Below are 26,113 nucleotides of genomic sequence, written 5' to 3' on the forward strand. Positions count from 1 at the left end.
TGAGCGCTGGGTGGTGGCACCAAGAAGTAATGATTTTGGTGGCGCTCCCAAGAGGCTCGTCTTCGCGGAGGACTGCACCTTGAAGCCAACCAGCAGTTTTCTAATCTGGCGAGTTTTATGTGGCTTGTTTGGCTGCAGTCGCTCTTCTTTCGTGTTTGTGTGGACACCCGATCTGCCAGCGATCAGCGTGGCCAGCTGGATGTACGAGGGGTTTTTCGGATGGCTGTAGTCATGTTTATGGCTTTGTTTGTCGGGGTCCTGGGCGACGGTTGTGTCCACAAGTAGAGAGGCCGCTTTTGACGAAGTGGAGCTGGATATTGGGTTTGCTTCTTGTCCCCGCACATCTGACTCAGTCCAATTCAGAGGCTGTGACTTTGTTGAGGAGTGCACGGCTGCAGATTTGTCCTCTGATACGGAGATAAGCGTTGACAGCTCCACGTAGTTTGGGCGCTGCTTGCGCGTGGGGTTTACTTCTTCCAGGGCGTCCCTGCCTTTGGTGGGCGAGAGGCCTGTGGAGATGGAATAAAAACTGCTGTCCGGAGAAGCAGCTGGTTTCGACGGCCTGATTTCTGGAGCACAGTGGGATATGACCACAATCGGCTTGGTCATGAGTTTGGCGTCGTCTGATTTGGTGCCCGGTGGAAGCCTGTTTCGTGCTTCTACCCTGGACCTGCTATGACCAAGCTTACGCGCGTCTATAGGACGATGCTCAGATAGGCGCCTGATCATTGGGTTGGCCTTTTGAATGCTGCCAACCCGCTCCAAGTTCTCCTGCACGTCGGATGGGGAAGAAAGAGTGACAAGAAGTCCAAGAGTTCGCTTACTTCCCTTCTGGCGTAGCCATTCTGCGCGGAGCAATTGATCAGGCTTGGTGAGGACGTTGCTAAGGATCGACCGTGCCGGCTTCTCTGACGTGATTTTTCCGGAGAATGACCCTCAGATTATCAGTCTTTTTCCCCAGTGTCCACTAGAGACGCTGTGGCGGAATTTATAGCCGCTTCAGAAAGTTGTATGACTTGCTTCGCAGCCATGGGGCCCGGTATGGATGTCGCGAGGTATTGGTGCAGCGAGGAATGTTCCTTGTCAACTTTTGTCCAGGTCGTTGCATTCTTAGCGCCTGAGTCCTCCGGTGCCTTTGAAAGACACTCTAATTTCGCGTCGAGTATCCCGATTAAAGCGGAACACTGGCAGTGGTCTTTCTGAATCTGCATTGGGGATTGGGTACCGTTTTGGGTACTCTCCTCTTCGGTGCGGTATGCATCGCTTCATTGACGTAGAGGCAGCTGGCGCAGACAAACGGGTCAGGAGAGTTAGCTAATTGGCTTATATGGTCGTCCTGTAATCCCGTGCATTTGAAATGCCACCAGGCCTTGCAGGCGTGGCATTGCATACCGCGTTTGATGCTCGACGGGCAGCCATTTTGCCCACATCTGTTGTGGTCTACCAATGGCTGCAGAGGGCAATCGGTATAAATTGATGTCATGTTTAGGACTAGATGTAAAATAGGAAGTGTGCGCAAAATATAAAGGGTTACCTCTCAAATGTTTTGTTAGAGTAATAAAATTCAACAATTACTCGCGTGTAATCTGTGAATAGATTGAACAACAAAAAAATCTTTTCACAAATTTGCACGAGGAAAAACGAAACCGATTTCGAACGCACCGCGCGTACCATAACGTGTTGATTATTGACCTTGAAGATTCGCTCAATTAAAAAGTCACCAATATGGATAATTTGCTTACGAATTCACAATGCACAGAAATTCTACACTATGAAGCAGTAACTCTGAAAGTGATGTGGCTTTCGAAAAATCAACTCCAATGTCCGAATACTGAGCCCCCGAGATACGAGAACTGAAATACACCCAAACGGCAGACCGTGACCATGACTCCATAGGGCGGCTTTTTAAGCTGTCAAAATGATGCCTCCAAGCGTCTCTCTGGTGAAATATGATACACCCATTTTAGTAACAAAGAATTTGGATAAAAAGACCCCACGAGTAACGTTCAATTTATCAGTGGATAGATTTTAAAAGGCTAAATCGCTGAAAGGTGTTCAGCAAGCTAGTGATTGCTCAGCAATCCCGTGCCCACCATCCAAAGGCAAACCCTGTGGTGGTGAACAGAAGACTAGCCAGCAGACAGAGGAAATTTTGAATTCTATTCTACCGCCCAGGTAAAGGAAACAACCGTTGTAATGGCCAGATAGAGAGTGGACTGAAAATGGACAGTTGTGGATTCAGCACGTATCGAGCACCCCAGCGACTCGATTGGATGTGGTAAATTTACAAGAGGAGTTGGACCGCCGTCTTCAGCAACGTCAAGCTAGAGAAACCGGCATATGCCCCGTGCGACGTGAACTTTATAACCAGGTATTCATTGCCCAGTCATAAATGTATTGTAAATTTACAGGTGTTCGATGAACTTATTCGACAAGTTACCATTAATTGCGCTGAAAGAGGACTTCTACTGCTGCGCGTACGAGACGAGATACGGATGACAATTGCCGCCTACCAGACGCTTTACGAGTCCAGTGTTGCTTTTGGTATGCGAAAGGCGTTACAAGCGGAGCAGGGAAGGGCAGACATGGAGAGAATGGTAGGTCACATTCCGAAAGCCTGTCAAGATTTTCTGAGTGCACATAACCATAGGCACCAAGCTGCGCGGGATTCTACGTGTTTAGAGATTTTAAGCACCAACGTATATAAGAAAGAACCACAGAGACGAATTTCATCCAAATGAATCACAGGACGTCCTGTGAAACATCAGTCTTTTATTCGAGATTGCTGGGCGCTGAAGATCACAATCCGAAGACAAAACATTCACTATATGGTTGTTATTCGTATCCTTAGGGCGGCATGTTAGGTTCAGTGAGACGAAATAAAAGGTAATACAAAAACGGGGAGCAGAGTTTTCCTAAAAGTTTGTGCTTACTGGTGCTTTATGAATGAATCAGAAATTTGAGTAACGAGAATATGATAGTAGAAGAAAGTGTAGCATTAAAATGCGTTGAATAAAGTTGTACTACTGCGGGTTTCCAGTAAAATCCGTAGCAGGGAAGTACGTCAACAACCAGGAAGAAAAACAAAGTGTATCGAAAATCAGTCACGAGGACATTGCATCAAATTTAGGTTTTCGGTTGCTGCTTCTTGTTTACATAGCACTCATTCACATTTGTAACATCGTGCTAACTACACTTGAGTTGGAACTGAATGAAGTGGGACGGTGTCACTGTTTTAGAGAACGAGGAAGAACCAGTAACAGAGCCATCAAGGCGAATTTTAAAAATTAGACATGCGCCAGCATGCTGTATGCACTGCAGAAATAGGAATTACGATGCGTTCTGTGCAGCCGTGACTGACAGCAGCCGTCCTGTTACTGGACGCAATTATATAACAGCACGAAAATGGTTGAAAAAATATACAAGAAGAAAACCAGCTCATACGTATTGAGAGGCAAAGAAAAGGAGTGAAATCAGTACTACCGTCAATAGCTACAGTTTACTTGAGGGGTGTATTGTGGAAAAATATTGAAATTTACAAAGCGATGGCTATAATACCAAATCTTCAGGTACTGCATTGTACAAGCCAAACTGAGACAAGAAACATAATCAATTTTGACAGCTGTTGATACCCATGCCTTGCGGTGTCTTCAGAAAACCAAATATGATATCACGCAGATAATGACGGGTCAGGTCTATAATATAAAGAATACTGGAAATCACTTTCACGCACTTCCGTTAGAGGGATGGTCCGGCACGCCTCTTCTGTGGGCACTCTGCCTGAGCACATAGACCAACAATATGTCAGGCAGATGACAACTGGATATTCGCGGCACATGGCTAAGTCAATACAGCTTCAATACAGCTTCCAGTGCTAAGCTATACCTTTGGTCAAATTCCAATAATGAAATACATCGAACCATTAGTCATGGTGATCAGAACTCCAGAAGTGTTACAACTGTGTTACATACCTCTCAGTTGCATGCACACTAGTGAGAAATGTAAGCGATGATTGTGCTAAAGATGTATTTGCAACAGCAATCCACGTGGTCTCAGAACTACAGCCATTGGTTGAAACGTACGTATCTGTTACTCAGATTAGTAAAACATTAGGCGTTCACAGAGTTTTATCAATGTTCTACAACCAACTTGTTTTGTGGATGTGGCAAATCAATGAGGCTGCACGTCAAACCAGGCTCCCAGTTGAACCGATGCTGTCAACGACAGAGTAGTTGCTTAGCATTATTAGCTGCACAATCAACCAACAAGCAAATGTTGTGCATGGTAAGCCCCATGAGCTAACGGCACATAAAATGCGGCACTTGATAAAAATAAAAGGTTCTATGGATAAAAAATACTAAGTGAATGCATTCAGCTATGTATAAAAAGCTTTCATGTGGTTATGAGTTGAGTCACCTTCTCCACAGATTGCTGATCTAGAACAAGAAAAGCGAGATTTGGAAAGACAAGTTCATGAGCTCAAGACAAAATGTGAACACATTGAGAAGCGTGCGGCAGAACAAAGACAACTGGAGGAGAAGAAACACCAAGAGGAAATTCAGTTTCTGAAGCGAAATAACCAACAGCTCAAGGTAAGCTCTGTTTTCTGAGTGACATTGGCGACGCTTTGTTGTACTATATGTAGCTTGATAGTGGAGCGGAAGACGTCGGTGCTATCTGTGGGGAAACGTGTTTTGGTATTCTGATGATGGCTACAGAACCAGGAGACTATACTTTGTGCATGTTAATTTTGCACAGTGTTATGATATATAACAAAATGGAGGAACTAATTGGGCATATCATCGCTTCAAATGACCCAATAAACATACAAGGAAACTCAACATTTCATACAAAATCACCGCTAATTTCTTTAATCAAGCAATGTTTGTTGAACATACCCCGCACCTTATCAAAGAACGAATTAGTGGACCCATAAGAAAACGAAAAATAAACTGGAGTAGATGGAATCACGATGGAGTTTATGAGGCCAGCTTACTCAGTATGCTTCTATTACATTCTAGTGCTGACCGAAATTGAGCCATCAACCAACAGGAGTTATTGAAGTTTTTCCGAGTCATGAGGGGTCGCTAATTAGAGAAACAGTTCTTTCCAATTAAATAAAGATTCCCAGTAAGCCTCAGTTTGTTCTTTTTGTGAATAAGAAATATCCACCCAAAAGTAAATTGAAGAAAAACAATCATGCAATCAGGTAATTTGGGAATGTGGCTTATCTGTTCTGAAAAAATCCAGGAATGAGAGAACTGTAAAGACTTAAACCCGCAAAAGTTAAACCCAGGTGGACATCAGCAACCGTTTTGAGTGACTTGGGGTTTCACCTTAAAGTTGTTTCCAGATGAGTTCACCAGATACGCCGTAAATGGATCCAGAAAGAGTCTAGAGATGCGCATCAACCCTCAGGCCATAAAGAAGAACAGTTAATAAACCGTGCCTTGCCCGTGCTATAACAGCGGGGTGCTTTCATCAATGGATTCTCCAATGAATCGTTTTCTCCCCTCCACAATGTTCAATAAACCGTTTTTAGGGAAGACAGACAGTGTAGGGGTGCTTGCTCTGTTGGAAGATGTCAGATATGGACCGTTTCTACAACACGACAAAAATCGAGTAGAACACAACTATGAACAGGAAGATGGTTCTAGTGGGAAAACGGGTTATTCGATCCTTCGCAGAAAACACAGTGCGGTTGAAAAAGTTTAGAAGGTATGTTCGTCTAGCAGAAGCATTTTAACTGAAAACTAATGCTGAATAGCTTCTAACAGAGCGCAAAATTGAAGCACGATAGATTGTGAACCTACCACCGTTTTATTTTGTAAAAAGTAAACGCTTTCATACCATAGATGGATGATTTCAGTAAACATTAGTTAGCGAGCTCACGATCTGTTACAGTAGTTTCTTTAAAAAGGATGCACACGTCATTTAGAGATATGTTAAGCATATATTTATAACTGATCCCTGTGATCCGTTTCTTTTTAGGCCCAGCTAGATGGAATCATGAATCCGAAAAAGTGATCCACTAAACCGTGTGAAGAGAAGATCGAAAATGGATGGTATGGTAAAAGCAGATACCACATTTATCAACTTATATTTGCGTGTGACAATCAAAAAGAAACAATCTGAAATCAAATATGTAAGCCCATTGGAGAAAATCCTCTAAAATTCCAACTTATTGTTTTCTATTTTTGACATGTGAATAAGGGTAGGGTTTGAGGAGCGGAACTTAGCAGATCTGTTTGAAGACAACCGATGGTGTGCAGTTCATAGACTGAAGAATATACCTCTTAGCCACAAAACATCATATACCTCTCAACGTGTCAAGTGGCACGGGCTCAAAAGTTAATAATGTTACACTACGCTATTCTAAAATGCTGTGGGATCTCTAAGCAAGATAGTAACCGGCTTAAACTACGAATGTCCCCATGGTAGGTAAACCATTCGCGTCTTTGGTGTTTCAGCGTGTTCTGTATCTATAGAATAAATTTAACGAATAGTTTCGCTTGCCAGCTGTAATACATGCTCCAAAGTACTATGGCTTCAATCACTACAGCCTCGCTCACTTGGGATGGTGTGAATAAGGGAATGGGACAATGGCCTGGCCAGTTCATTTTCTTGCCCGGCATGGCACAGAGTGAACGAGCTACGGAAAAAAAGGCAATAGTTTTGACTGGCATAGACTACGTTACACGGCCATAGCCGTTCATTCGTCGCTTCCCAAGGTCCCTTTCCGAGGAGTCCGTAGTTAGTAGCGATACTGATTTGACTAGTAAACGGTGTCTTTCTGTGTTACCACGATCAATTAAACCCTAGCAAGAGCGAAATTCAGCTGGGTCTTTATGACTCCAACCCTTCCGATGGTGATTTGACCTGCACAAAATAACACCCGAGAAGGTATTGAAAATTATGGTAGCCAGAATGATAACTCAATTGTCTTCGAACTATATTATCGCACACTTCTTTTGAATATATGAGGAGCTCTGTGGTATGCGCCGGGAGGTCCGTGGTTCAAACCTGACCACTGCATCTCGACTTCTTCTGTGTAGGCTTAGGCAGCCTGGCAGTATCACAGCCCTTGTGCTTCCTCCGGGTGACATAGCAGCTAGAAACCGGAAGGGTGTTACAGCTGGAAGGTGATCTATTATTCATCTAGTTGTAGTTGTTCCTCGTTCTTGACATCTTGGAATAGAGTCGTCAGGTTAGTCATGACGAACTAGCCACTTTTTTTAAGAATGCAGGATGCAAACCAAATGGACTAGGTGCTTTATTAAACTGATGCACTGAAATTGCCCCCTGGACTAATGTAGATGTTCCCTTCGAGTTCATCTTGTTCTCCCAGAGGGTGAGTTGGTGGGGCTAGCTGATCTGTTCTCCGAACTGTTCGCTCATTGTTTTCCAAGATTTTTTCACCAAAATTTACCCTCCTCGGGCCAGCTGACCGCATGTCTACCAGCTCTCTCAATCTCACGGCTTGTCATTACTCGGCGTTTAAGAGACCCATATGCGCCATCATATTCACTGCTGGTGTCAACGAACTCGTGAAGAGGAAATTAAAAAACCGGTATAAGGCCGCACAGCAGTCACTTCAGTTACATATATCTCCACCAACTATGGCGATTCGGGCCATTTGGTACTTATTCTGAAACAGTCCACTGAGACGACTATTTTTCCCCCTGAACCTCATTCGGAATGGCGGAAACCGCGTGGTGGACAACACGTGATTCAGCAGAAGAGCCCGAGGGAGATTACGAAGAGTACAAATATTGTTGATGCGGTTTGCCTTCTAGGATGGGGATGACTCCTGGGTTTGACCGGTGACATTGCAGGGAATGGTGGCTAAACGATATCAGTGGCTGAATGTCAGACTGACTGACCTAGCACCCAGTAGGTCACCCCAGAATTTTCGCGATAGGACGGTATCAGGTTTCATCCTCACCCAATGTTTTTTCCTCTCTTCATTTTGTACTTAAGTGGAACTAAAAACGGCGATGAAGCATCAGTGTTAGTAGTGATGTCATTATCTATGATGGCGATGGCATAACTTTCCTAGCTTCAATAAAAGCGGCAGAGGCGTGCGGTGATGTCGACAAGGCAGATTGGAAAGCTGAGAGCATGGCTTCTTCGATCTTCCTCCAATCGTCATCCAGATACCCACTAAAAAAATCGTAACCATCGAGTTATGCAAGCCTCTAAGCCAACTTAGCCCTGTGTTGCTTTCTCCCAGATAGTCTGGACTGTTGGTTGGAGGGTCATGCGGTAGGTTACCATTAGGCACACTTATCTCTTCAGTTGCTATCCGCTATAGGTTGGGACTTGATTGTACCGCACATTTACATCATTTTGTTTAGGGTGTACTGACACCCTCACTAGTTGTCGACATCGGAGAACAATGAAGCATTAAGCAGTGGTGGTGTCAGAGACAGTAGTGCATTTGAAGATCGGACGGAAGGGAGCCCCAAGACAGCAGTTAGGGCAGACAAAGCTCCTATCCATCCGGTGATTCATGAATGCAAGAAATGTTCATCGAAAGGCGGGGATGTGCGAAATGTACCTAGGAGTCATTTTGCGAGCAAAACAACCCGGTCGGATCTCCAATAGACAATATTATACCATTATTAAGGTTTATCAGAACGTACCAAGCAGACCTGGCTCCACCGAACGAAGCCATCTATATATGTAGCAGCGTTGAACACAGACGCTTTGCTGGTGTACGATCACACTTTACTCGAGAGGATTATTCAGGCCCCATCCTGTGAAACACGCCGCATCAACAATGCCGACTCGAAACAACAGTCAAGGGAATCTCGTTCAGGAACTGAAGATTTCATGTGGGCTTGGAAACCAGCCATCCTGAACTACAGGACATGGGTCGTACGCCTGGGGGCACACAACGGATACCCAGCTGATAGTTGCCAAGCTGTATATGGCTAAAGATTTATCTCTGAATCTAACCTTGATTCCGTACTACTGAGGAAAGATTCCGGGAGTAGATAGTGCGCATGAGGAAGCCGTGGTAACCTACCAGGATCGCAAAATTTAAACGATAAGCGTGTATGAAGGAAACATTAAAGGCTCACGAAAGTGATCAGCACTAACAGGTGGGAATTCTACTCATGAAACTGAAATTTATCTCGATTTCCATAGGTCACAATTCAGGCAACCCATACGACCTGTGAATACGCAACTTAATTTTTTTCTAAAATTCCTTCAGCAAGTGTACGTATTGACTTGAATATGTGCGCCAAATCACCAAGTTCCAGAAAGTTGACTTCTACAGCCTTGTCAAATTCTAATTGATATGTGAGAGTCGCCACACTGCGGTGACCACAGTTCCAGATCAGAATGGTATGGAACTGGAAGTAAAACAAGTTGTTAGAACTTGAAATTGACGAAGTGTTTACGGAGGGAGACAGTGGAGAGAGGAGCCACTCGACCTCTCCCAAAAAATGAATGCAAAAGAAACTTATGGGATCAAGAAATACACTCATTTGCAAATCAATTTGGTTTTCACGAGAGTTCTCGGCAACCTTGTGAGTAATTCCCTTTATGAAAATATACTGCGATATCTCGAATATCTTGCCAAATGAATCATGAGGCCTGTGTCCAGCACATTCAGTTGGAGGACATCATAAACGAGAGATTCAATTGAGTCGCCCGTGAAAACCAAATGGAGTTGCAAATGAGTGTATTTCTCGAAAATAGTCCAATTTGGGTTCAGGTAGAATATAAGATTGACGGAAACTCGGGGACTGCGCCTACCTGATGAGCCCCAAGAAGAATGAAACCGGTTGTGGGCTGTCGAAGTTTCCTTCATGAAAACTTATGAGGTGCGCAAATTCGGGACCTTTAGATCACCTCTCCTGTGGCGGAGTAACCATTCGTAGAGTTTTCCATAAAAAGGCTATGACGGACTGTGTGATGCGACTAGTGAAAGCTACCCGGTGCACGTTGTTGCTCCACCCGGTCAGCAAAAATGATGCGAGAGGGCCCTAAGAGTGTGTTGGCCAGTCAAACACTGTTCCTAGAAAACAAATTAAACATATCGTGTTCTTGTAAGGCTTTCAGCATCATCATAATCCAACTTCATATTCGGTAGCTTTGTTTATTATTTGTTTTCAGAATAAACCTATTGTCATAGGTTGGTGTTGAGTGCTATGAGTGGTTGCTGTCCACAGTGAGGAAGTTGGCGAACGATATCCGTACGGCGGACTATAATCATTTGAGAAGACACCCGTATAAGAACCCGGAAAACAAAATACACTTTGTTATAAACATCTGATGATCTATTTAAAACATCAACAACAATCAACATCTCATTTGAAAGTCGAGGGATCGTAACGCTTTGGAGGACGAACACGGCGCCCAGAACGACGGGGAGTTTCTAAAGACATTGACGACTCGCTCATCGAGCTCGTCACAGACGCGGTGTCATCCAGGTCCATAGAATCGTCTTCTGCTAGTCGCGCATCGCCAGCCACAGAAGTATCCGGCTGAGACTTGATGCGATCCGGCTGACTAGTGCTCAAAAACCGCCAAGCAGGAAGAGTTTCACTCGGCTGATGAACTGTCTTCTTGATAGGGCTTGCAGAACCGGAGGTAGGGGGATTTGAAGACGTTCGTGCCATTTCGTCTTGGTGACTGGGTCTGAAAAAGCAGAAAAAGGAGAGATCAACTGGCAATTTTCCATAGGGAACATAGTAAAGATCAGCAAAGTTGCATGCTCATATTTTTGTTAACAGTGTAACTTGGGAAAGCCCCTCGTCCCATGAGAAGTAGTAAGGATGGATGGAATTTGTAAATTTTGCCATGCGCTAACTTTTGATGCACACAGCAATCGGGTTTGACATCAAAAGTACTGACTGAATGGATGGCTGTGAAGGTTTTCTAACCTGTGCGCTGCAGTGACTTCATGGTGCCGTAAGTGAGGGCAAACCCTCTGCAACGGACAGTCCTCTCTCAACATAAAACTGACCCTATTACAACCGAATGGTAGTCTACCGCGCCCAGAAGACATAGGCTGCCGGTCCCTCCAGCCATACATCATACACTGATAGCCATCAATATGCAGTTTGTAGATCCTGTCCGGAAAAACAGCTGACGTTAAGAAACTGGAGGTTCAGAACCACTATAGATAGTCGAGGTCTGTAACCATTATTGGCGGTTGTCGCGTCCGAAAGAAACTCACAATTTCACAACGACTACGGGCACATGCGTCCAGCTTTATGCACGTGTATCAAAATGTCTCTGAGATGCACGAAGTACCATATCACATTCGAATGATCTGGGATAATCACCGGTAGTGGAACCAATCAAAAACTCACCTGACAGGTGTGATCACCATGTTGTCTTCTGCGTCGGGCAGCACCACTTCGTGACTAGTCGTTGATGCAGAAGATTTTGGGGGAGATACGGGTTTTTTAAATGGCTGGCTCAGTGGAACGGCAAAGTGGAATTCTGGTTCCGATTTGATCACTTTCTCCTGCTCTTCCGTTTCATTTGGGGACTGAAAGGATCAGGTGAAGGTGTCAAGTGAGACAATTGGAAGAAGCGATTGGAGGTATCAATAGACTGAAAGGGGTGAAGCAGGCCAGAGACCTACCCTGACGAGCCACCAACTCATTCAAGGTTACGAACTGCCTACAGGCTCGCTTCATTTTCGCGACAAATATCACGTGGAGATCAGTCGTTTTCTCTTATTCTACCTGGTAATTCACGAAGCGAATTCTGAGTCAAGAAGGCGCTCTTTCGAATTCCGAGGAATAAAGCCAGTGAGGACTAGGAGCAGACATTTCCATTGGAGAGTATTAACTGAGACTTACGACTAACACACAATCGCTTTCTGCGATCATCTAACCATGAAAATAGAGTTTGTATGCACATGTGCGAGCCAGTCATGTTTCCAATGCAGAGAAGAGATCGAAAGAAAACTACTCACAAGGTTGCTGAAAACTCTTCGACAGCCCACGACCGGTTTCGCCCTTTTGGGGTTGACCGGGTAGGCGCAGTCCCCGAGTTTCCGTCAACCTTATGATCTACTTGATTTGAAAATGAGTGTATTTCTCGAAGATCGAAAACAAGTTTTCTAAGTTTTCTAAGTTTCTGAGTTTTCTAAACAAGTTTGCTAGCGTGATACAGATTAGACACCGTAATCGAGAAACCATTACAAACTAGGAGACCGCCTAATTCGAACCATGAGGAAGACGAAACAATCTGTAGAGTGAGTCGGAACCATCCCGAGCCCGAAAAACTTCTAACCTGTTCAAAGTGCATCAAGTTTCCAAGAAAGAAAACACTCACCAAACGGGTCATGGAGAGACGTTGTGGAGCTGGGTAAGTGAAAACGGACGTGACGGAGCTATGTGGGGTGGGGGTATGGACCAGAGGGGTTGCCGTCAAAGATGCACAACCTGGAAACAAGCCCAAAGAAATTCGGACGGATAAGGTCAGCACACAACAACAGACAGAGACATACGAATGAGCAGCGCCGAGAGGAACCATGTTCCCATCGAGAACCATAAAAACTAGGCCTTTCCGCTCCAAAGTTTCTAGAAAAAGCAAACTATCACAAGAAAGCCACTCACACACTACAAAATCCGCTACCATAAATGAGCAAACTGACATTCGAAGCATGCGATTCAAGTGGATACAGCTGTATATCTGTAATGCACTACTCATAAGGTTGCTGAAACTTCGTCGACAGCCCACATTTTCAGCAACCTTATGAGTAGTGCATTGCAAATATACATGTATCGCGATATCTAGAATATCGCAGCGACTTAAACATGAAGCGGCCTGCTGCAGAACAATCAGTTGCCTAGGGACATCACAAACGGGAGATTCAGTTGGGTTCCAAGCGAGTCTTTCGCAAAATCAAATTAGTTTGCAAATGAGTGTATTTCGTTAGATACAGTTGTCTCCCTCCTGGGGAAGGAGAGGAGACCAGGTGTTGTCGGTCCCAACACATGGCTTCTCCAGAAGGGACAAAGTGAAGCCCGGTTAAGTGTGCCTTTTAGCTTCATTCTTCTAAGGAAGCTCGTTTTTACACGAAAACCGAGAATCGCATCGAATCGCTAATAATAGCAATTTGATTGGCTTATCTATATTGTAGATGTACACCACAAGGAAGCCACTCATCATATCCGTCGCAGACACAAAACCTCCAAGCTGTATGGGCGCACTGATCACTAGAGAAAGTACAAGTTCACTCCACAACAGATACACATTCCAATATGAAACAAGGAGGGAAAAACAGTTTGCAGCAGCATCAGCTCGGGGTATCCAACAAACTGACTCAGCTTTTGTTTCTGCTTTTTCAAGCAACCTGATGTCTACTTCCTGAGATCCGACCTTTAAAAGAAGCCGCTTCGAAAGGAGTCAGTTGTCCTTGAACTCTTTGACTGGATGTGTGGGCCCTGAGCTATCACGCAACATTGCGGCAGAAAGCAGAGCTTCTCATTGGGTACCTCTAATGCGCACGCTCAAAGGAAGTGTCGAACTCTCACAGAGGTGGTCACGAGGTGTACGATCTTGCGACCGTGTGGCTCTGCTTCACTAGACAAAGTTGCACTCGTCATTCTGGACCCTTACTGCGCATGATTGTGATGGACGGTATTCGGTATACGTAGTAACATGGGCTTCGGAATGTTACATCGATTGGTAGATATGCACTGGGATGTCACCACCGATGCTGATGACGTCTAGTTGGTGAAGAGCTTTCTTTTATACGGCGAAGCTCCGGTAATGCGTCCGTGAAGAATTCAAACAGTCAACGGCGCCCAGTAAACCAGACATATATGGAAAACTGGTGTACAGGACATATTCAATCGAAATCCGAACAAACCTCTCGTTTACAACTGTCTTTAACCGAATATGCAGTAGAAATGTTACTTGATTTCGAAGAACTTTCTATTCATTCACAAAAGTACATAAGGGATGCTTGGAACCGCATTTTTCGAGTCAGATACGAGACACTCTGTAAACTCCTGGCAAACTGAGAACCAAAGATCTCGGGGGGTCCGAAATGACTAACTCAGCATACAAACTCCAATTATCAGTGAACGTTTGACAAAATAACTTGGAATGTGAAAAACGGAAAGTAGGGAAAAGGAAACACTGTGTGAATAAACATGTCACATTACACAATCAATCGGGTCAAACACAGCACTACGTTTTTTCCACTCAACTATTCGGACACAAGATTGGGCCTGTCGAAATGATGCACACAATTAGGGAACGACAAGTACCATTTGAAGAAATATGGAGGTATTTTTTGAGGCGACAATTCAAAGTATGATTTGTGTAAGGCACGGTCCCACAAAGTGGGAATCCAGCGGGAATCTCGAGGGTACGACTTCTGGCGACTAAAGTGTTCCACTTTCTAGTGTCAATTCATATGGGTTCTTCCTGTTTCTCATTCTACTCCTCTGCGCTATGCAACTCGGACAGAAAGAGCTCTCAAACACAGCTGAATGCTGTTTTTGGTACGAAAAACGGCACTGAGAATGTTGCGAAATTCCCACGACGATACTAATCAAATGAACAAACATACGATGAATGGTAATTCGATTAGATTGCTGAGCGACTACACCAGCTTGCAGTATTATCCTCATCGTTCCGGAGGACTGGTGACTAGAAAGGCAAAGACAACAATCATTGTTTTCGGACATATCCGAATGAAGTTAACCGTTATTCCACGGTAGGAGGAGTTCTAGCTATCAGCAGGCTGCGGGTAGAGACCACGTAGAAAATTCCCCGCGGTTCGGACAAAACTCAAGCGCGAAACAGGTAACCGCACGGCTCTGGTGTTCCGAGTGACAAAGTTGCTTCCCGCAAAAGGTAGTCAACTTCGAGCAAACACCACCCTGGTGTTGCCAAGTCTTTTATTGAAGACGGCAAACCATGCACTGTGGAGGGACCGGAAAAACAGTTCCTCTTTCGCTGGTCTTTTAGAACACAAGCTAACGGGCTATCCATCAGTAACCATTACATAAAGCGTCAATCGTAAGTAGGCAACCAAATGCACGCAACTGTTCAACGCTACGACGCAGCGCACCACTTCGCACCACAATGAAGTGTCGAGTGGTAAAGAAACGTCTGCAACCTGATTGTTCAGCTCGGACAACAACCGCTTTTATCGACGATTGTCCGCAATGACACCGAATCGGTAGGCTGACCAAATGCGATTTAGTCAGGCGAATTATAATCGGTTTCGAAAAACTCACTGGCAGATCGACAACTGCTTTTATCTCAAACCTGCCTGTACAGCGAGATGGCTCAAGTGATTAGACCGGAAGGTCCGTGGTTCGAATCCAACCTCTGCATGTCGACTTCCCCTGTCTAGGCTTGGGCAAACCAGCAGTATCTCAGCCCTCGTGCTCCTTTCAGCTAGGCGCCGGAAGAGTGCTACAGCTGAAAGTTTTTTTGTTTGCCTGTACAGCTAGTAATACAGTTTTGTGGATGCCTATCTTGTTAGAAGGGACGAACGGTTCGAGCACTGGGAAAGGGTTGGCGAGTGTACGAGTAGAATTGCTCACACTTACAACTTTCGGCCCACGCCACAGTAAGCTTTGATTCCAGAAACACATGTGTGCGAAAAACAAAGGTAACGGATAGCGACTTACTTGGGCGAATGGTGGAGAGGTTTAGGGTCACGTCGCTATCCACTTCATCTAGCGTAGCATCAAGGTGGTGTTCTTCCGCGGTCGTGGACCCGTTAGCAACCGGCGTAGGAGACACACTGGAGGGCTTCGGTGGTGCTGGGGACTGAACCAAGCAGAAAATGAAACGACAGTAAAGAGGCCCAGATGCAGTACTCTTCCGACCAGGTAGCTCTGGTGGACAGGCCACAGTGGCCAGCCCATTCCCCCCTACAGCGTTCATGCAACAGAATCATCGAACTTACTCCCTTGGAAAAGTCACGATCCACAAAACAATAGAGCAAAGGAATCATAGTGCAAGGCTCAAGTGGTGTAAGCGTAGGGCGTAAACTGATGCATTGGTTGGCTGTTCAAATCATGGTTTAAATGAGTGGATAAAGTAGAATGTGTTGCGGACAGCATACTCAAATTGCCCAAAGAATTCCTCCGCTGATGACACTTCTTCCCCAAGGTTCTCCTTCCCCCGGATCCATGATACGGCATCGATCCATGCGCTAGGGTTGCTTATTTTTAGAGTAGCTGCCCGGAGGTGCTGGTGTAGCGAGACAAGACCGTACCCACCAGGACATGCGTACCGGCTAATGAGCAATGCGCTTGAATGATGCTGATATTTTGTGATGAAGGCGAAAATTCAGTCACAGACTGTAAAAGAACAATCATTCGAGCGAGTAAAACCAGTATAAGTGAGGACCAGACGCTTCAAAAAACTCACAACCCTGGCCTTGAAATTCGGATGGCCACGACTTCTGCTGTGGTCAGGATCCTGAATGTCCACAACAAGTTCAGAAGAACCTGGTGTATGGCCGTAAATGTTGTTGCAGGATCTACTCGGTGTCATGTGTCCACAAGGTGTGCTAGCACCTCTGGAGAGCAAGGAAGGCATACTTCCAATCATCAACATCATCACGAACAGCATGACATCACCGATGCTTTGCTGCCGTACATCCACGCTCTAATCGAAAGCTTTGTTGTGAAGAAAGGAATAAAGGTGAATGGGGAAGGGACTTAGTGCTAGCTTACTGCAACCATTTCGAGGTGCCTACACCTCCAAACGCTCATTCAGTCAATCTGGATAGAAACTGATTACAAGATCGCCACAGACATCGGCTGGTAGTCATATCTTGCAGCGTCTCCCACCAAGGCGAGTGAGAATCACGCATCTACCCATCCTGGTAGATGAGTCGTACCAACAGCACCCAAACGCTTCGTAGTCTCTTTCATACCTCTCTGCCAGGTCAAGAGTTGGCCACCTGTCTGCTTCCGCCAAGCGGCAAGCGATGGTTCGACATTCGCAATACATGGCCTAACTAGTCCAGCTTCTGGTTCTGGACACATTCTTCAATGGAATTATCCGTTGCACAACTGAAAACCAGTGTCTGAACAGCATTCCAGTTGGTCGACCAGAGTACCGGGCCCCACAGGAGCGAGCGAACTGGTGTCCATACACAGAGGTGATCTGGTGAGGTGGTTGAACTGGGAGAATACTCAGTGATGCACTAACCTCAATCCAGATGGAATGATGTGCTACAGGTGTGGCTATCGGAGGCCTACCCACTCATGACAGCCACGCTAGTGTGAAACTCAATGGCGTTAGAAAGCCCATCAGTATGGCGTAAATCTGTAGAGAAGAATGCAATTATCCACCTTTATTGACGAGTGATGAGTTTTCAATGCAGCCCGGGAGAAAGTAGGAAAACTGAGTACTTGTCAAGGTGTCTCGTTCGTTGAATGATCCAAAACAACCTTAGATGTAGACGAATAGCGGGGTGGTTCTAAAAGCAATGAGTCTATTGGGTCACGTGAATTTCCGAATTCATAGGCTCTACCTCAGTAGCCCATTGAGGATCAGTTGGTATGAAGGACCGTATTGCCAGACTGGTCTATATTACTCAGATGCAGCGGCATCTTGTGAGTGCTAATGCAATCGCAAAACACTGAAGACAGAAGTCTTCATTCTCGTATTCTCTCGTGCACAAATTCCAAAAATGTGTTAGAAAACCTCAAGCACCCAGGGGGCGCTGGGTCAAACGTACCTTGAGAATGGAAACTGGTGTATGAGTATCTCCAAGGACCGGTCGATAGGAACGTCGAGCATGGAGCGGAGACCGCCTGCGTGGTCCATCTTGAACCTTCCTGTGCCGCTGTGGTGGCGGCGTGTATATGGATCTGAAGGACAATAAGAATACGGTAGTGTGAACTCCAATTGCGAATGAAGACAACCTGACGACAACGCTCGCTGGCGGAAATGCCGGGGTTCATGGTTGTCCTAAAAGCATGTTAGTCCGGCGAGAGAAAGCTTTGTTTTCGAAAGAAGTGCAAGCTTGCCACGAAGATGTTTGTATGCCCTCACCTTAACACAGTTAGGTAATCTAGTTAGATGGAAACCACCAGCGAGAACGTCAGTGACATCAATCAGTTCACAGCCACATCTTCAAACGCGGGGCACAATCACATGAGCTGCGACGACAGCAGTAGAACTGGTCATCGAAAGGGCTTGTGGGTTAACGCGCAACCAACGGATCTATGGTCCGAACACATTTCAGGCTTACTGATTGGCAATGCCTATCATACTTAAGACGTTGTAAAGCTACTAGGAGTTATCGCGATGGGAGAGTTCGCGTACCTCATTGAACTGTATTGGGGAATATGCAAACACAGGGTCAACCAGTAGAGGCCTGACAGGTATCTGGGTCCTCTGGGTTGGGAGTGGGAACAATTTCGGTAATTTGTTCCCGAAAATTTAGTCTACCCAAACCGACCACCGATGTCTTCCGGTCAGACTGTTGAGCCACAGACATTGAGGGCCCGAATAGTCCCCCTGTCCTATGGTTGAGCGCCATAACGATATATCACAACTCACACACAAGCACCAACTTTCAAAATCGCGCTTCCACACCGTAACAACTTCCAGGCTAGATGACTGCGTAACGGCGACGATTCTCCATCCTACTAACGAAACGACTTGTTTGAAACAGTAAAGAACAGTAAAGGTTTTCATGAAGGAAACTACTTACAAGGTTTCTGAAAACGCCTCGACAGCCCACGAAAACAGTCCAATTCGGGTTCAAGTAGAACACAAGGTTGACGGAAACCCGGGGACTGCGCCTAACTGATGAGCCCCAAAAAGGCCGAAACCGGTCGTGGGCTGTCAAAGAGTTTTCAGTAACCTTGTGAGTAGTTTCCTTTATTAAAATATACTGCGATATCTCGAATATTGTGCCAAGTGAAATATGAGGCGGCCTGTGTACAGCACATTCAGTTGTAGAATATCATAAATGAGAGATTCAGTTGAGTCTTTCGTGAAAACCAAATTGATTTGCGAATGAGTGTAGAGGTTGTTTGAAATGATATGAAACAGAGAACAAACAAGTAAGAACTTACTTGAACAGACGATCGGTGTTATTCTTGGACTGCCGTGATTCTGCCACACTTGGTCGAACGCTTGGTTGAGATAAGAAACTCGAGTCGTTCCACTTGGTGCAGGTGCTACTGAGATTGTAACTTCGACGGATACCCTCCAGCCTGTTGAGGGGGGTAGAGGATGGAGCATCCTTTGACATCAGAAAAAAACAAACAAACAAAGCTGCTAGGAGCTAAAGAAAGGGTTTTAATGTTGAGTCATCGTTGTACTCACCGTGTCTCCCCGGTTCGCTCCTTCGGAAACCAATCCACATCAGCCACCTGACGACAGACAGTGCCTTAAAAACTTACACATGCATCCGAAGCATGTCTTGAGAAGAAGTCTGGCCACAAGTAACACTCCAGAATAATAATAAAATAAGATCGTTCAGTTGTATCACCCAGGCACGAGGGCCGGAATGCTGACAAGTGCCCAAGCCTAGACAAGGGAAGTCGAGAGGCAGAGGTCGGGTTCGAACCACGGACCTTCCGGTCAGTAAATCGGTCGGCGCTCTTAACCACTGAATCATCTAGCCCCCAAAACTAGAATAAGGTTCAAATAGATCATAAGGTTGATGGAAATTCGGGGACTGCGCCTACCTGATGAGCCCCAAGAAGGGCGAAACTGGTCGTGGGCTGTCGAAGAGTTTTCAGCAACCTTGTGAGTAGTTTCCTTTAGAATAAGGTTGGCTCAGCAGCCCAAACTGCCCTACACCAGTCGCACAAACCGTCAAATACTGATAAAAGCACGATTGTGCCTAGTTCTGAGCCGACGTCCGGATGCGTTGTTTGAGTGACCCCTCAAATCTGAAAGACGTGGATTCTTAACCTATGGTTCGTCGAACATCAAAACGGGAACAACAGAGTGCCATTTAGGTTGCAGTCACATCAGAGACGTCCCGGCGTGACTGTTCGTCAGAAAGCGGTGATTTACTCCTTAACTTTCCCTAAATCCCCGTTGGCTATTACACGAGAGATCTTGCTCCGTGTATGGGAGAACTACTTCTAGATTAAACAGGCATTTGAACAAACTAAGAACCAAAAAAATTGGTTACTTCTTGTGTCCGAGTACAGAGAAACTAATAAACTCGGCCTTGAAATTTTCAACACTCGATAAACCGTGGCCACGTGAAATTCACTTCCATTTCACATGATACGAGGTAGTGTACTTTGTCTAACCTCCCTCAAGCCGTTCATCAGTCATAAACAACCAGTTAAATTTGTCCTTCGGCTTTGAGACAATGCCCTTTTTAGGAATGCATGAAGACGCAGAAAAAATGTAGGTTGGCTGCTAGTCCACGCCCCCCCCCCAAAAAAAAAAACAATGAAAAGCGAACGAACCGCATTCGGATCGTTGTACTTGATGAACAGTGATTGATCCATTACTAATCTGTGGGCTACAAATGCACTTTTATTTGACATACCGGCAAAGCGACAACACCCTCCAGCAACATGGAACGACGATCGAGTCTTCACAGGGCTAACTTTACTACCTGAGGGAATCTATCGAGGACTTCTATCGGGCAGATTGACCAATTGGTGTGCAGTTTTCAGTTTTCCGGCTTCCCTATGAAGCCGGATCACAGCCATGCTCCCGACACATGGGGCAGTCAGGCTATCTTAAGTTATGAGTTGAGAGCTACTGTATTCAGTCGTGTCTAGCACAACTCAGGGGAGAAAAATCATATCAGATTTCCTAGGTATGGACGAGGTGACCAACCATTGTGCGAAGATCTGATTGAAAGATGAAGGTGTTCCAAGATGAGCTGTTAATCAAGCGTGGAAACACGATGAACGGAAAATTTGTCCACTTACTCATGAAACGTCTCCCAAAATTCGCAGGAACTTTTCTTTGCAGTAGACAGTAGTCGACTGGATCGACCCGGAGAGGAAGACTCTTCGTCCGAGGAGAATCCGGCTAGGTCAGGATGCGAATAGTCACGTTTCCGAGAACGTTTGAGGACTGTATCCTCCCGTTTTTTTGTGGTCAGTGGACACGTGACGGCAGAATCACGCCGATAAGCCACTGCATACATGTTCGGGACAGTCGTTTCTCGTTCCCCGGTACTTTCCGAGAACAGACAAGTTAAAGCCCGTGCAATCTTACTGGGCTTGTCTCCCTCTTGTGGCCCAATGTCATCTGTGCAGGCCGGTAGAGAGTCTGACAGAAGCTTTGAGATAAAATTCAACGTGGTTTCAGTGTTGTCTTGGCTATTAGGAGCCGTACTCGGAATGTCACAATATCCGTGGCGTCGACATTCTTCAAACACCGATAGAGCGTTCTGAATTGAATAAAAAACACGCTTAGAAGATACAACATACGAACTGTCGGAAAAAACACGTTCACCTCGTCTGGAATTTGTTCGAGACCGAACAGTTCCACTGAGAACTCAACACGAAAAACGCCATGCAGGTACAAGTTAAGTAGATACATTTGGAAAACCCTCCAAGCGAAGACCAGCTTTTCTATACTTTGAACTTTAATACCCTACAAAATATTAGGCGCAGCTGGTCTTGCCAGTAAGGGGACAAGATGGGTCGGAAGGTCCGTGATTCAAACCAGACCTCTGCATCTCGGCTTTTCCTGTCTGGGCTTGGACAACCTCGCAGTAGCACAGCCCTCCTGCTTCCTTCGGGTGCCATGGTAGCTAGGCACCGAAATAGTGTTACATTGAACGATTTCTTTTATTACCTTTCCGGTAAGACCTTCCAACTTCGTGCTGAATTCGATAGACCGGAACGGGGCGGTCCGCAGTGGTAGATGTACGGCCACGATGAGAGCAACATGGAGAAAACTGATTTTGAAAGTAGCGAAAGACACTCACTTGCAAACATATTTGGTTTTGCGGTACTCAACTGGGACCCAGCTGAACTCTCATTTATGAGTAGTGCATTACGCAGATTTTGAAAGTACTTTATAAGTCTACAGTGGACTATCTTAGATAGAGGACACCTGACAGTTGAGGCAACGTCCAAACTATGAGAGGATCGAAGCCGACTCAACCTAGTAGGAGACTGACCAAATGAGAAACGTTATCGTCCACGTTGCAGACACCGAAACAACTGTGAGGCCACTTCTGTCTGCTTTCCGTCATTCCACCATGCACTGTGGGTTGCAGCACTCAACTGAGCTGAAGCAGTGACTAATGGCAAGAACACAGCGGGACGCAGCAGGCCGTGCTTTCACTGTTGAGTGGTCATCAGAGGTGCTTAGGTTGAAGAAAACTAGCAATAGTGCGGCAGAAAAGCGCGAGTCAGCGAAACATGGGACAGGGTGATAAGACAGTCAGTGCAGCTTACCGAGTATTGCTTTCGAGCAAGCAGACAGTGAAACAGTACGTCGAAGCGGCCTGAGCGCCAATAGTGGTCCACCAAAATCCGAGCTTCCGAAGAAGACAAGCCCAAATTCACAAGGTCACCCAAGCGTCCAGCTGAAGTAGAGTAACAGAAAGAACATGTTATTCGATGAGGAAGCAGACAACCGTAGGCATGGCTGAAAAAGGTTCATACTCACCAGCTGCAGTCCTAAACTCTTCTAGACCGCGAAAGAAACTGTGCACTCATAGCGTAAGCTGGGCTCTCAATTATGAATGCCGCTCATCACTGGAGAATGCTGGTGGTCCAGTTGTTTGCAGAGGTTGCTAATTTTGTTACAAACATTTCATGAAAGAAATAAAGTTGAGTAATAATCATGAGGAGGACTAGAGAGACCTACGTCGGTCATACAAACGTTTCTTTACCACAGAGCGAGTTGCACAGCTGTAGTTGACGTACTCCGGTGATTCGTCAGTTTTCAAAGTTGATAATCTGGGTAGAACGGGGTTTCTTAGGCATCGACAACACCCTCATCGACAGCAACATCAACGTTTTATTACTAAATAAGCCTGATTCAATGAAAGTAAGTTCCATGACTAAAAGAACCGATAAAGGCGAGGAAGGGACACGGTTTAAGCCTCCAGCTGACAAGCAAAGCACTCACATTCCCAAACACACACACGGACAATTGGGATAGAAATTGACAGCACGAACGCGAATGAGATCGACTGGCAGTCATACCTTGCGGATAGGTTCAGGAAGGCTATCCGAACCTTTGTTGGTACGTGCACTGTCCGGTGAGACATCCTGTAATTTGTTGCATACTCTCCTGCGTTGACTGCCTCTCCGAATTCAGCAGGGAAACAGCCTGCCTGCTAAAGAAAGCTGACTCAGCGTTACCAACGCTACAACCGCTGAGCAGTGTTCACCCTCCACAGCTCCAGATCTCTCCATCCTCCCCTCTCTCCGTCCGCTTTCAGCTTTCTATAGGATCCTGCGTGTAATGCTAGTTCTTCACCTTACAACCCCTTCTTTGTCTGTGAAAACCCATTGCTACGAGCACTTCCAAGAAGGTAAACTTCACCTCATGAGTTCCAAAAAGATGTTACACCATCTTAAGTTCCTCTTTTGTACGACATCCGAGTTTGCCCCACAGCCTGCATTGGTACTCTTCAACGAATATCAACAAGTAGGCAATTCTTATTTCACTACTGCGATGAAAGAGCCTCTTCTGAAACAAAGACATCTGCCATCCATCTTCATTCGCACAGCTGACTGCACCCCTTGTCTTTGTTATACTCGAGTTACTCTTGTCAGATAACTTTCCTTCGTGCCGACCAGAGGATGACGGTCAGTTCTGAATAAAAAACCAGTGGGGCTAGTTTACAAGAACTGAGAAGGCAGAATTTGGAATTTCATCCGACGGGTTGAGGTTTCGAACAGATCCAGAGCTCGAGCATCGTCGCCGTCGTGAGTTAGGAATAGGGTAGGCTGGTTGGTGGCTGAAAGGCATTCGGCCTCACCGCATTCAGTGAGTGCTTGACAAAAATAGGACCGCAAGTGCAAAACGTACATTACGGGGCCAGACTGAAGTACATGTGTCCGCAATCGGAACTAAAAAAGGAAGAGAAGATGGGAGGCTTGATCGCTTGGTGACCAGTAAACACAACAGAACTATTCCTTACGTCGTGCTGGTGTGGATTCGACGCAAAAAGTCCATATCGGGGGCCTATGAAGAGCAGGTTCAGGCGCATACCAAACTAAAAACGGAAGCGACAAGACAACATGCGGGGTGGGATTGAATACTGGTGGGTTAAGTTCTTCCAGATATTTGGGTCACAGCGAAGAACAGTCCGGACGATGTAGCGGTTCAAGCCTGCTATGTTTCACAGTGACACTTCGAAATTACCAGAAGCGGAAGACGATTTATTCTCGCATTTTGCGCACTCATGTTTGTTGAGTGCGCATGATCCGCACCCCAAGTTGGAGGCTTGGATTGTCGAACCAGACGAGGATTCTAAACGCTGTGCAATGGAACATTCCCGCGTGAAAGCGTGAGCCACCCAACAACCGCTCATTGTTGGCTGCGCGAAACCAAATAGCAGCGATCAAAATAACTTGTGTGAGATCCACACAAATCCTCATCAGGACCCCGTACGTGTTGGTCTGCCGAAACATCAGTAGTGATACTGCCCAAGCTACCCCTTCCTTACACAGAAGTACAACATGGAGCTTTGGTCCATTGAGCTATACCGGGGGTGCAGTGTCCTTGAGACATTCGCAGTCTCTCACAGCAGGTTGTTCAATGCCGTGCACAGGCTCCCACCTGGTTGGGGTTTGGAACACGTGTGACGACCCGTCGTATAATAATAGTAATGCACCTGAATTTGGGGCCAGATGGACCAAGTGGTTAGAGCGCGAATTTACTGACCGGAAGGTCCGTGGTTCGAACTCGACCTCCCCTGTCTAGGCTTGGGCGTCCTGGCAGTATCCCAGCCCACGTAAAACGATGAATTCCATACACAGAAATAAACTCAAGCCACATTAACCGTCGCGTGGTTCCGTCTGCTGCGTCCCATTACTCGCAGGGCGGGTAAGCGAAACCAGGTTACTGATGATGCCTCCAATCTTTCTCCTCTCCGCCAACTCATTAGGTGGTAACTCTATTTTTAGATCAGTTAGTTAGAACCAATGATTCCTTTCTTCCTGCATCCGTTTTGGCAGCAAAAGCTGCGCGTCATCCAGCGCTGACATCTCCAGGCAGCTCGAAATCAATCTTCAAGCCTGACGCCCAGTCTATCTGGCTACGTTCGCACTCCGAAGCAAGCAGGAAAACAAGCCACTCTTGCTCTCGCAATGGAACCGCTTGACACCGATGTGTGCTGTGTATCAGAAACAAGAATTCAAGATGGTTGTACGGCAGCGAAGCAGTAAATGTTGATGATAGCAGGATAATTACACGATCAAAAGACAACAGTACTCGGACTTACCGTGTCTACAGGCCTCTGCAACATGAATAAACGCCTCCTGCGCCATCCGTTCCGCCTTCTCTGTAATATCGTTAGGGATGGGGTCATCCATGTGAATGGATGATTGCATTTTGCACAGGGCACGTCGAAGTCGACTGAGGGCCAAGAAGGGTGCACCGGTCGCCTGGAAATCTGCGACTAAATCACACCGTTGTGCGTTGCTTGGGATCATTTCTTGCACGGGAGGCAAACGGAACAGTTGCGTCAGTGTACGAAATGCGTCCGCTTGCTCAGAGGATTTCAAACAGCGTTCTAGTATGGCAGTCTGGTTGGGGAATATCTGGACAAGTTTGGGAGCACGGCAGTGCGGGTCAAGTTTGACGTTGGTGACGAATGATATCAGTTGCATGGATAGGGATTCCTTGAAAGAAAAGGAACGAGGAAAGATTAGGGTCAGTATCGTTCCAAACAGCCAATGGAGCCCTCTTTAAATTGGTCACAAAAAAGTAACTCTTTCGAAAAAAATCTACCACTAGTCCAGTGTGTGACCCACGTCGACCTACAAAGAATGCGACAGAAGGATCAGTTGACCGATCCCAACTAAGCCCACCTGATGAGTCCCAATTCGAACATAATCATCATTATCATCATCATCGACAGCATGACATCAGTGTTCAGCACCGATTCTTCACTGCCGTACAACCATGACTTATTTGAAAGCCTTATTGTAAAGAAAACAATAAAGGTGGATGGGGGAGGGACTTA

At 45.9% G+C, this 26,113-nt stretch overlaps 2 protein-coding genes across 2 annotated transcripts in view; one reads left to right on the top strand and one right to left on the bottom strand.

The window, feature by feature from the left end:
- Nucleotides 1-1,918: 1,918 nt before the first annotated feature.
- T265_10733 (hypothetical protein) lies at nucleotides 1,919-6,286 on the top strand (the record flags this gene model as incomplete). Its single annotated transcript, XM_009177193.1, has 6 exons — nucleotides 1,919-1,999; nucleotides 2,036-2,175; nucleotides 2,209-2,371; nucleotides 2,412-2,597; nucleotides 4,428-4,592; nucleotides 5,992-6,286. The coding sequence occupies 6 exons, from the start codon at nucleotides 1,919-1,921 to the stop codon at nucleotides 6,025-6,027; spliced, it is 771 nt and encodes a 256-aa protein (XP_009175457.1).
- A 3,267-nt stretch (nucleotides 6,287-9,553) lies between these two features.
- T265_10735 (hypothetical protein) overlaps nucleotides 9,554-26,113 on the bottom strand; it is a gene marked incomplete at both ends in the record, with an annotated part of 45,903 nt that continues 29,343 nt past the window's right edge. The window contains 10 exons of the mRNA XM_009177195.1: nucleotides 9,554-9,817; nucleotides 10,365-10,653; nucleotides 11,331-11,512; nucleotides 12,307-12,416; nucleotides 15,630-15,771; nucleotides 17,699-17,831; nucleotides 19,047-19,187; nucleotides 20,880-21,346; nucleotides 22,365-22,495; nucleotides 25,370-25,769. Of these exons, the coding sequence (XP_009175459.1) occupies nucleotides 9,554-9,817; nucleotides 10,365-10,653; nucleotides 11,331-11,512; nucleotides 12,307-12,416; nucleotides 15,630-15,771; nucleotides 17,699-17,831; nucleotides 19,047-19,187; nucleotides 20,880-21,346; nucleotides 22,365-22,495; nucleotides 25,370-25,769 (2,259 nt within the window). The remainder of the gene's footprint in view (nucleotides 9,818-10,364; nucleotides 10,654-11,330; nucleotides 11,513-12,306; nucleotides 12,417-15,629; nucleotides 15,772-17,698; nucleotides 17,832-19,046; nucleotides 19,188-20,879; nucleotides 21,347-22,364; nucleotides 22,496-25,369; nucleotides 25,770-26,113) is intronic.

The sequence above is a fragment of the Opisthorchis viverrini genome, assembly GCF_000715545.1.
Source record: "Opisthorchis viverrini unplaced genomic scaffold opera_v5_399, whole genome shotgun sequence".
In the NCBI taxonomy this organism is placed as follows: Eukaryota; Metazoa; Platyhelminthes; class Trematoda; order Opisthorchiida; family Opisthorchiidae; genus Opisthorchis; species Opisthorchis viverrini.